The 12,363-nt window shown below is 34.9% G+C and overlaps 1 protein-coding gene across 1 annotated transcript in view; it reads right to left on the reverse strand.

Annotated features, from left to right (window-relative positions):
* LOC145767450 (uncharacterized) overlaps positions 1 to 12,363 on the reverse strand; it is a 165,182-nt gene that overhangs the window by 102,701 nt on the left and 50,118 nt on the right. The window contains exons 13-16 of the mRNA XM_082579275.1: positions 6,963 to 7,054; positions 5,154 to 5,274; positions 4,224 to 4,463; positions 1,293 to 1,358 (exon numbers count right to left, since the gene is read on the reverse strand). Coding sequence (XP_082435401.1) covers positions 1,293 to 1,358; positions 4,224 to 4,463; positions 5,154 to 5,274; positions 6,963 to 7,054 — 519 coding nt within the window. The remainder of the gene's footprint in view (positions 1 to 1,292; positions 1,359 to 4,223; positions 4,464 to 5,153; positions 5,275 to 6,962; positions 7,055 to 12,363) is intronic.

Here is a 12,363-nt window from a genome sequence, read left to right on the forward strand (position 1 = left end):
CGTGTGAATGTTTGGCACCTAGCAAACAAAATTAGTTTACACTAGTGTATGCGCTGACGTTGACGCCGCCAACTTTTTTTACAAGTTGCGTTGACGCATACGGCGTATGTTTTTTCGAACGTTTGCGTTTACTCTGATGGCGTCAATATTTTTTGTATGCGCGTACATCACTGCCTATACCCCATTGGATGTACCTCAGTAACAAACGGTCAAATATAATCAAAAGATCAATGAATCGGCAGGCTTATTACTTCATAGAGATATAGCGGTAACTAAAAACAATTCAGTAGAAGTATAACATAGTTTGTGTAGCCAATCGGTAACCATGAATTTTTAGAAGTAACATAATTTTAGGAATCTCTGCCGTTGAAAAGTATTAAAAATTGTTCAATGATCAATGTCTTCCAGCTTAAGAATGCTTGGTTATCTAATCTTGCAACAACATACAAGTTGAAACCAGTGACGTATCTAGAAAGAAAATTTGAGGAAAACAAAAGAAACTTTTGTGGGTCAAATGTCATTCAACTTGAATTGCAATGGGATTAAAAAATATTAAAATTTATTTTTTGAAGAGGAGATTTCCTTCCCACACTCCTCCAATGGCTACATCCCCAGCTGAAAGACATATTTCAATTCCAACCAGAACATTGATATGTAAGCCTTATGTGGTAAAATATAAACCGTCGGTTTGACAAATGAAAGTTTTTTTTATGACAATGCGTACTCTCATGTGCTGGTTGTTCATCGCTAACAAACGCATTATCGTAATCACAATTTTGTTTAATTCAATGTTAGAACTGCAGATCAACCGACTTTTTAAAAGTTTAATCCAACAGGCCATAGTCCTAAGAAGGATCGTAAATGTTTCTCTTTAGAGCAGGGTAGCTTGTTCATAATCAAAAGAGAAAACAAGGACAATTTAGTCAAAGGGGCTCCACTCCACGCCTTTCAGTGCCTTGCGAAAGACTCACCCACATGCTCTATAGCGGTGTCGAACCTGCGCTCTGTTGAGCGTCGACCCAGGGCTCTCACCACTAGGCTATGTAGCCGTTAAGTTAGGTTGTGCTACTTTTTAAATTACGTACTCGCAAAATGCAATTGTAACCTGCGCTCTGTTCGTCGACCCAGGGCTCTCACCACTAGGCTATGTAGCCGTTAAGTTAGGTTGTGCTACTCACCCACATGCTCTATAGCGGTGTCGAACCTGCGCTCTGTTGAGTGTCGACCCAGGGCTCTCACCACTAGGCTATGTAGCCGTTAAGTTAGGTTGTGCTACTTTTTAAATTACGTACTCGCAAAATGCAATTGTCTTGAGCCAATTGTCCAAAAATCTCTTCAAAGCTCTTTCTTTCTTCATCCTAAGTATATCCAAGTAACAACGATTAACATTAAAGCAATTAAAGACATCGAAGAAAGATTAGCATTGTTTTGTGATTAGCCTAGATAGCAACAACTTACATATCGTATCTAAACCCATTTTTAGCTTTTTTTCAGTCACTTATCTCGCGTTTGCTACTTAGTTTTACTGTAAAGAACCGCATGCAGATAATATGCATAAACTCAAGCTATAATTTTAATGATTCAGAAAAGTTGAGATTGTCATATAATGTAATAATATTCTTATTTGGTCTAAAAATGCGATGCACGTTCATCATCAGCGAATATGTACAAACTAAAATAGTTGCCTTAAACATAACCTTTTGATTTCGATACGGTATTCAACGATATGATCATCGGCTTTGGTTTTAGACTTAGCTAGGCTTTTTAGATTGAATAAAGTTTTTCACAAACGGTGTTATATTGTACAGTAGCCTACCTACAAATATACTTTTCAAATATATTGTAGCATACAATCTAAATACATTTCAGCAAAAGCATTTTTAAAACTAACTGTGGTTATTGTTTCAACATCTTTTTAACTGAAATTAATTGAAAATCTGAACTTTTACGCCCAATCGAAAATCGATCTGTTTGCTAATTAGAGTGCTTGTATTTTTTCATTTGTAACAATTCTTTCAATCAACGCGACAAACAACTTAAGAGTTGACAAAAAAATTGTGTTTTTCAAAATATTATCGTAGAAAAATATAAATTCGAGTAGTGTAGTTGGGATTATTGTTGACAACTAGATCGTTATGAGAGTAGATGTGTAGCCTAACTCAATGATTCTCAACGTGGTCCACCTAGAATTTATGTTGGTCCACAGAGAGTTCTACAAATCCTTGATAAAACGTTCTTCAAAATTGTATCAATTACTACAGTAAATTACGTAAGGACTGCATACTAGGGTTATGACTTGAACAAAAAATTCAAAATTTTGTGTGTCCTGTAGTCACAAATGATGAACTTTTACGTCCTGATTTGAAAACTCACAAAAGTTAAGACTGTTTAAACAAAAATCTCCCGCACCAAATTTTTCCAGTTTTCAATTTATGAAGGATGGGCTTTCTTTTGTCGATATTTATAGACTATATATAATATATATATCGACTAATTTGAATTTGACTGACACAATTTCAATTGCGAAGATTGGAAATTTTATTTTGATAAATTGTGATTGCACAGATTAAATTATTCATATCATGAATTACCACAAGTTAAGTGAATCTGTTGAGAAGAATGTGGTATCCTGGACAAAAAATCTTGCTGTAAAGCCAACAAGAAGAAGAAACATGCCAATGATTGAAACCCAGAGTAATTATGTTCGTATTCCCAAAAAGAAAGACATTATAGGGCGATACCACTCACTTTTAGACCAAGCTAAGGACAAGACTACAAGAACGATTCTAATAGCTGATGAATTAATTATTCTCTGGGCAAAATTGAACTTTCCAGCGGTGACAAAGCAAACAATAATGTCAAAGCTACGAAAATTGATGGAGAAACAGGAGAAACATAGAAAAAGAAAAATGGATTCATTTAAAGATGAAACAGAAAACCTGTTTGACATTACCAAGATAGAAGGAGAGTGGCTGTGCCAAGAAAACAAAAAAACTATATAACCTACAAATTGAATCTAAAGAAAAAATTGGCTATACAACCAACAAAACTACTCCAAAATCGTCAATCCACCCTTCAAAGAGAGTGCGAACATCAAGTGCTTCACATACCAGTACCAATGTGGCTTCACATCATGTCGCACCAAATGAAGAAGATAAGACGACATCAAGTGATGTCGAGAGTTGTACAAGTGATGCAGACAGTACTATGGCAGAATACAGTGACAGTATTACCCAGTCAAAACCAATGTTGCATTTTTCTACATCGCATACATCAAAATTGGTTATACGGAATTCTCTTTCAACCAACAAAGCAGCAGTTGTCTGTACTAGTCTAGCTGACGATGGAATCAATGTTCCCACACCATCACAATCCTGGTGTTTGGAGAGCAGTTATAAGAGATGGCAACAATGCAAAGCTAAAATTAAAATCAATTATGAAAGAGGTTTTCTTAATTAATTACGTATTATTTTATTAAGGACTAAGATTGAACACGCCCTTGAGTTTTCTGACCTACGTGCAGTACAGTTTCGACTAGTGGCGTTCATGAGGCGTCAACATAGCAAAGTGGTCCATCGGATATTTTTTTTAAAATATGGTCCATGGGGCAAAAAAGGTTGAGAATCACTGCCCTAACTGGTAGCGCGCTGTAGATGTGAAGAAATTAATTCAAAAATTGCTCGTTACGTTAGACGACTAATTTTGCATGTTTCCAGCAAGTAACGCCGTTCAACAATCACCGAATAAGAAAATCATATTTGACAGCCAACCGCCATTTACAGTTGAGAACGCAAGAAGACTTCTGATGGCATCGCTCAATCCAGGTAAACAGTACTGTTACTTCATGACAGTCCAAGTCACCAACTTACAAAGCTTAAATTACATACGGTACATTATAAACCCGTTGTTTAGGCTATACTGTAATATAATAAAAATAATGTTTGTTTTTATATAGCGCTTAATCTATCGCAGAATGTGTTGCTCCTCAGCTCTTGGAAAAGCAGACAGTGTCAATGCAGCCGTATGGAAGCGCAACTGAGTACATTATCACCCGAATCCATTCCATTGTTCAGTGTTAAGCAGGATTAGATTCAGTACCATTTTTAAAAAGTCTTTAGTATAAACCGACAGGGTATCGAATCCATGCCTACTGATTCAGAGGCGGAGGCACTAACCATTAAGCCACTGAGCCGGTTTAGAAAAGCAAGAAAATTTAAACTTACTTTCCATTTTTTTATTTTTTCTTGTACAGTTTTAGCTTTGGGAATATTTTTGCCAGCGTATTTAATTTCAACACATCTGTGAAGAGTAGCCACGTCTTGTGGAACAATTTTGTTTCCAAGCCAGATGTAGTAGTCGTGCTTGGAAACTCGATTCAGGATTTCTCGAGCCTTTTTCATGTTTCCCATTTCTGTTTCAGTCGCATTGTCAGAGTCATTTGAATGACAAATCTGTTCAATTATCTATAATAATAATAAAATGATGATAATCATGATAATAATCATAGAAGTAATAATACTAATAATAAAATAAATTACTAATACAACAGATTTAAAGCTAACCTCACTTTATCTTTCCATTGTTTATCAGATTCCGCCATCAAACTCAATAATCAAAAAATAATTTTAAACAACTTCTGTTTTTTTCTCGTTCTTTTGTTTGAAGTTAGAAAACAAAAACGTTATTTGAAATTCATCATAAAAGTTGCTCAAGGTAATACTTTGCGTAAAGTAACGAACATTTGCTTCACAGTAAGCACTTTTGAAAAGAAAACTTGTTTTTTATCACATTTGTCTTTTTGAAAAAACTTTGCAGTACAATATGATTTTTTCCGATTTCAATATATTGTCAAAGTCAAAATTCAATATCACGCTTGATTTACAATATTAATAAAAGCATAAGCAGTAGGCTATGGCATACAGGTATATTATTTCTTCTCTAGGGATGATTAAAATTAACATCATTTCTTTTACAAAATTATAAACATTTTCACTTTGCATGTTTGATTTTTGGCATTAAAGAAAAATGATTGTTATACAAACATCTGCTATTACTAAATTATTTTATAGATTCAAGCAATGCATTTGGTTAGTTTGTATAAGCTCGCACGCAGGCTATCGCATACAAACGTTAGTCTAAGTCTCTAAGATTACATTGTCAGTGATCTTTTCAAAGGCCACCATGTCATCAACAGACTGAGCCATTGTTTTGTCTTGTCCGTCCCTTCCCTTCAATGTGATGTAGTCGTTTGCCAACACCATTGCATCACATATCCTGTAATGAAATCAATCAAATATTTTTGATGATAATAAATGAAACTATAGAAAGGACTTTCAGAGGAGGCTGAAAACTTAAATTCTCTTTGCAACACGTGTGACCTCAAGATAATTACAATAATTATAATAAAACCGCCAATATTATCATCATTATTATTGATCTAATAATCGTGAAAGCTCAGCAGCTTTTTGGGTGCGATTTTAGTGTTTTTGAAATTGTTAGATTATAACAAGGTGTTTCTTTTAAAACAAATCTGCACAAGAAAATTATATTTTAAGGATCCTTGTGTAACTTTGCATCTTCAATAATATGAAGCAACCAGACAAAGGTTGAAAAGCACCAACGTCCATTACTTTTGTTTTAGCGTTTTAATACCAACTCATCATCATCATTAAGTTCCTTCCTCTCGTCGAGGGTTGGAGGCAATGAGGCGCCAAGTTTCTCTGTTGTGAGATTTTTCTACTGCTGTTTTGTAATTAAGTCCTGACCAGCCTTAAATATCATTAGTCCAAATTCTTGGTGGTCTTCCCCTATTTCGTTAGCCGTTCATTTTTCCTTCTAGTAGTTGTCTTAATACCACCTAGTCTTAATACCAACTATTAGTCTTAATACCAACTAATGAGTGTATATATCCGACATAAAATTTGCCATGAATTAAAAGTGCAAAATTACATTCTTAAAACTAAGCTATCAACATAATTTCAATTCATGAAAATGTATTTTATGGCAAATATTTTGATTACAGATTATATTTATAACACCAATGTCAACGCGCGGCGCTAGAAAATCCTGTTTAAAATTATCACAAACATGTTGGCACCATGACGATCATCCATAGCCCAAAATGAGCCATAGGCATTTTTTTATACAGCAGCGTACTATTAATAATTTTGAGAGAAATCAAGGCCGATAGTCGAAGGGGCGCCACTCCGCAATCGACGCATGCCTTTAAGTGTCTTGCCAAATACACAATCACATGCTCTTGAGCGGTGTAAAACCGGCGTCCTATCGTCCTATTAAACGTCGAACGAGGGCTCTCACCACTCGGCTACGCAGCTTTAAAATGTCAAATGTTGGTAAATTGTTGTTTTGACCGGAGATTCATAAAATAACGGGATGACCAACTGGGCTACGTTATCTGACAGGTGGAGGGTAAAGTACTGCCAGATATTTTATAAACTTTTAGAAAAAAATTAAAAAATGTTTTATTGACATATTTAAAGTACTGGTTACCCAAAGCTTTCTTGTTTAAAACTAACAATTTTTGTTTCATTAAAATGGAATTTACGTACAAAACTGAAATTGAATAAAACTTAGACGTTTAAGAAATATATTACTAAGCATTTAAAGACAAAAATGACTTTATAAACTTAAATACACCTATTTTGTGCAACTTTAAACGTCGGGTTAGTTTTAATCAGGCAAGCTTTGGCTGACCATTGCTTTAAAAATGTCAAAAAAGTTTTTTTTAATTTTTTCTAAAAATTTAAAAGGTATCTAGCAATACTTTACCCTCCACTTGTCTAATGATGTGTTGTTATATAAAATTACATAACCGCTATATACGAAACTTTTATTTATCAACACCAAAACTTATCGTCACTTTAAAGATTTGCTTTTGCAGCTCCTTTCAGCGTAAAATTTTTCTCTGTGTAAGTAAAATAATTTCTTGCGTGTATACTTACATGGCCTCTACGGCAGTACTGATTTTATGTTGGTATGCTCGCCGGTGCAAGGCATCTCTGGTGTGAAACATCTCGTACAGGTTTTTGCATTCCTGTACAACATCGTTTAACGAAACAACAATGAACCTGCTTTAGGAAAGAGATATTATCAATTCTGATGGTAGCCTACTGCTATTTTGCATTCATCAAATGCTGGCAATTGCACACCGATCTAACCTCTTAGTTTTAATTCAATCAATCAATTCAATTCTGACATAAAAACATAGAGACATAATTCTGAATTTGTAAAGATTAAAACGTTTGAAGGTTTGCGCTTTGCAACGTAAACGAAATGCTTGTTTTGTTTACGTATGGTCATGTCATTAAAGGATATGTGCATGCAACAAGTTGAGTTGATAGTTCTTACTATACCTTCTATAATAGCTAAATAAAGTTTCTTTTAATAATGATACAAGAGTTAATCTTTCCGCCTGCAAAAGCTACGTAGTGGGCCACAGGTTTCATCAATTTTGAATATAGAAACATAAAGTAGGTGATACAATAGTACAAAATAATTTGTCTTACCTTGTCCCTCACGCAAATCTGCAGGTCTATGTCCTTTTTATCACCTGCATCGTTGTTATTGCTTTCATTACTGCCGCTGTCACTTTCCTGTTGTCGGGTACATCTTTTGAGCACTTTCATGTTCTTCATGAACCGAATGTGATCGAAGCTGTTTGATATGCCCAGCTGGTGGCAGTCGCGGGCAAAGTAATCCCACTTGTCGACATCCACTTCATTGCGTTTGTTTGCAACGATCTGTTAGTTTAGTTTATTTATTTTTTCTGCTGGCAAATGAACAAAAATATACAAAACACAATCAACACAAATACTTCGCACAGCAAGGATGAGACCAAAAAGTCACCAAAGTCACTATTACTGTTACATAACAAATTGATTGACGTGTTGAATAAAGTTGTTTGAAAACCTGGTACCAGTTAAAAAAGCGATAAGAATAATCATGATCATGTGCCTGGTGTGGTACAAAGGTTGGTTCATAATGGTCTTTGAAGCCGTGTTGGACATTTTAGAAGTTTGGAAGACCATGATTGCAAAGGCATTTGAGGCATTCAAAATAAAACAGTTTAAAGGTAAACGTTTGAATATATGATTATGCAAGAACAATTTCCGTCTAGTTTAGATTGCATGTGCAAAACGTTTGACTATGTTTTGAGTGACCACTAAACTAACTATTAAACTATGCACTGAAATAAGCTTACATTAGCCTACATTTTTCGATTTCTTTCAACTAGGATTACCTCATATAAAAAACTTTTATCTCTTGATCTTCCCTTGTACTTCCACATCTAGAAATAACATAGCTTTATGAAGTTTGTAAGTTGTTTATGGGAGCAGCCTATTTCAATTTGTTGTAAACAAACTCTGCTGACAAATAAAAGTAAATAAAAGCAGTAGAACTGAAAACTGTAAAGGCTTTGAAGGACGAACTGGATGAAATTTACAGTTATAGCTTCACAGGAAAATCAGTTTTAAATAGACTTAGTTGTGAGAGAAGGTTAGACATAGAATTGTTAACAATTGAGCAGTATTAGGTTTCAAGGATGTATTTTGGCTGACACTGGAAAAAGTTCAATACATTTAAAAAGTTTAATGCATTTAACTCACTGTCCACTGTGCATCTAATTCAAAAACATAGCAAGCTTTTGTTGTAAAAATAAGTTAAACTATTACATAATGTTGCAAGCGATAACCCACATTTATTCTGATGACCACCGACTTATTTAGGAGAGTACAACAATCAATGACGACCTGTCTAATTTTGCAGAATGCGAAACCATCGTGTTGTGATATAACTAAACGGTGAAAATTAAATTTAAGTGCCAAAAAAACTTGGCACGCAAAGTGGAAGCTACTGTAGCCTATAAAAAAAATTAAATTTTATCAATCAAACATCAAAAAAAAAAACTTAATAAGAAAGCGTCAGAAAAATGACCAGTATGAGTTCGAAGAATCAAATTCTATCCGTAGCCTACCACTTCACAGTTTACAATCAGCATGAAACTATACTTTAAATTTGTCATAAGCGATTTTATGTTATTTTGTTTGGCAAAGACCAAAATAAAATACCACCATTTCAGTTCTTCACATAAAGTTTTTGATTAATCTAAGAAAATATTCGTTTGCTGTAGTTAATTGAAAAAATAATTTTGCAAACCTGATTATCCCAAGCTAAACCATATTAATAACAACGACTTACTTCAGGACTCGGTTTTTGCTTTCCATTGATCATTTCTTTTATGAAAACTACATTGCGCCACTCAGTGACGTCAGATCCGTCTTCATCACATCCCAAACGTTTCTTGAATTCCACTTTAACATTATCGTTTCTATCGTCTTGGAAAATGCGATCAAACATAAGACAAGATCTCTCTTCATGCTAAAAGAAACACAATTTAATATAAAAAGAATCAAATCATCGAAATGCCCAAAATGAGGTGTTGTCTTATGCAGCTTGTCATCAAAGTAAGTGAATATCTCAAGGATAGTCGTATTTTTAAGCTTATGAAAAGACAATGGTTGAAAAGAGATGTAAATTCAAATTACAGTAGTGGAAAGTTAGTTGTGGGCAGTGGTCTTAGGGTATTTCGGGCCCTGTGCGGAATGTGCTTTGCGGGCCCCAATGACAATGATCCAATTCAGCAGCGTAGCTAAGTATTTTGAAAGGGGAGGGGGGTTTTGACGGCCGGCGTGTTTGCCGAAGGCGACACCCAGCGGTGTGGGGTCTGGGGGCCCTCCCCCAGAAAATTTTGAAAAATTACTTTGAATTTGGTGCATTCTGAGCGCATGTTCAACAAAAATTTGAGTATGAATATTAACTGTAAAATGGTGCTGTCCGGTTGCATAGCAAAAGGATAAGATCATGTTTTCTCTGGCATTTTTCGGAAATAAAGCTGAGTCTCCATGTTTTCTTGTTGCTAATTCCTAAAGCCGCAACTGACTTCAAGGATAACGGTACTTGCTTGTGAATCGAATTGAATTTTTTCCATTGGAAATGACAAAAATTACTGCATTTCCTGAGTAAATTGCGGGCCCCCTAATTTGTGGTCCCTGTGCGATCGCACGGTTTGCACACCCCAAAGACCGGCACTGGTTGTGGGTTATATTGTTTTGATGTAAAAATAATCTACGCAAAGTAGGCTACTTTGCTTAGTCCTTTGTAACCTACCATGAGTGTAAAACTGCTTGGGGATAGGCTATACTACTAAATTGATGGGTGTGTGCCTATTCCGAATAGAAATGAAAACATATAGAAAAGTATTTATTAGTGCCGCTGCTTTTTCCAAAATTATAGCTTTAAGCGGTTATGTTATCAAATATATATCGTCACTTAATTTTATTCTTTGCCTTACCATGATTTATACTCACTGCATTATTTTCTGGATAGATTAATATTTATATTGTATAGCTTACATTTTAAATCAATAAACCTATACATCGTAAGCGAAAATTTTCTGAGGAAATCATAGTACAGTATAGCAAACGTATACAGAAACAAAATAGCCTATTACTATTAAGGCTTAAACATGGCCCGTTTTATTTTAAACATTAGGGTCAATTCTGGCCTAGACCCTGAACACAAAGGTCCAAACGCAATTAATTTATTGACATGAGGCAAATGGCTGTTCAAGTTAATGCTGGCAACTTTGCAAAATAATAAACATAGCCTGAACTTTTGAGTTGCAAAGTAACTGTTAACTGCTGAATGTCAATCTATCAATATAAAGGCATTCATCGTACTTACCTCCCAGTATTTTTTCATGCTTGTATTTCCTACCTCTTTCAAGAAATGATGGTCAAACATGTGAGAAAAAGGTCCGTGTCCTGAAAACAAAATTTTGACATTAAAATGTGGTAAAGTCCATAAGGTAACTCAAAAGCCACTTTGCTTTCACCGTTTTTGATTTGATCCATTGTAGCTATCTAGTTTAAGACATTTCTTACTGACTTTGGATTTTGTCACAACAACTATAGTTGAAAATTTCCTTAAATAAAAGCAAACCTAAATCATGTTACAACAAACCTAAATCATGACACAGTCCAGCTAACTCAACGCATAAAACATCTTTTTCATCGATATTCAACTCTGGCTGTGTGGACTGTAAGTGTCGAACGAGCTCTCCAGCTAGATGACTAGCCCTTTAAAAGACAATTGGAACAATTTCGAAACATCTCAGCTTTGAACGTTTAAAGGTAAAAAAAACACGATGTTTTACAACCTAATTTGCAGAGTTTAGATTGACCAATATTTTGCTGAAACTACTGTACAGTGTACAGGATTATGAAAATCTTCCTGGTATAGGCTATATAGGCTTTTTATGCAAATTTATTGTAACGATTCAAGGTAATGCATCCTTAATAAAAAAAACACTGCATTGATGTAACCGACAAAACTTAAAACCGACGATGGCTATCATCAATTCATCATGGTGTAAACTATATATCCACTCTGAGATGTGTGATTGCAAAAACTACTTTTTTAATGGCAAAAAACAATATACCACAGAGTAAATAAATAATTTAAACTAGCTACCCAATGGAATGTTCAAATCTGTTATGAGAGGCTCCTGGGTAAAGAAAGTAATTCCCTCCAAGTTGTTTGATGTTTTTAAGTCTTTGAAATTGAGGAGTGTTGATGAACTTCGACAACAAAGGATGGAGCTCTATGTGTTTATGAATCGGGTCGTTGAAGCACTGAAGCAAAAGTAACATTATTTTTCATGTATGTCATATCACATTATATTTCACATTATACGTCATATCAAAGTAATTTAGATGATAAATAATTCAATGTCGTTAAGTTCAAGTTTGATGTGGTAATTATAGTCAACAGCTACAATGAACCAATATGTATGAAAACAAGTGTGATAAAGTTTGCTTATCTCACTGACAAATAATCCGTCTTACTTTTTTCTTTGCTAGAGGTTCTCCCATTGCATCAATTTCCAATCGTTTGTTTTCAGGCTTGTGGTAAAAACGAAAAAAATCTTTTTAATTATTTTGCAATTGCAGAACGAACGGAAAACAGTTAACCTTTTTTTCCTTCTGGAAAATATATATTTTGGTTATACCTGCATGTGTGATCACACCTTTTCGGCTTTTTGGTTTTACGGCTTTTTGGCCTCCTCAGTGCAATAGGTACATTGGGTACATTGGCCACCGAGATTTATACTTCCGTGTGACGATTTCCCATTTCGGAACCTAAGTTCCAAAAATAGTACTACCATCAACCTTGCTAAAGTGCTCAAATTGCAAGCAGTGAGCTTTGCTCAATGCACAGCAAGGTGCCTCCAGTAAAGTGCTCAATCTCAATCGTCAATTTGCTCAATAAGCCAATAGCGTC

This window comes from Aplidium turbinatum, chromosome 1 (assembly GCF_918807975.1).
Source record: "Aplidium turbinatum chromosome 1, kaAplTurb1.1, whole genome shotgun sequence".
NCBI classification, from domain to species: Eukaryota; Metazoa; Chordata; class Ascidiacea; order Aplousobranchia; family Polyclinidae; genus Aplidium; species Aplidium turbinatum.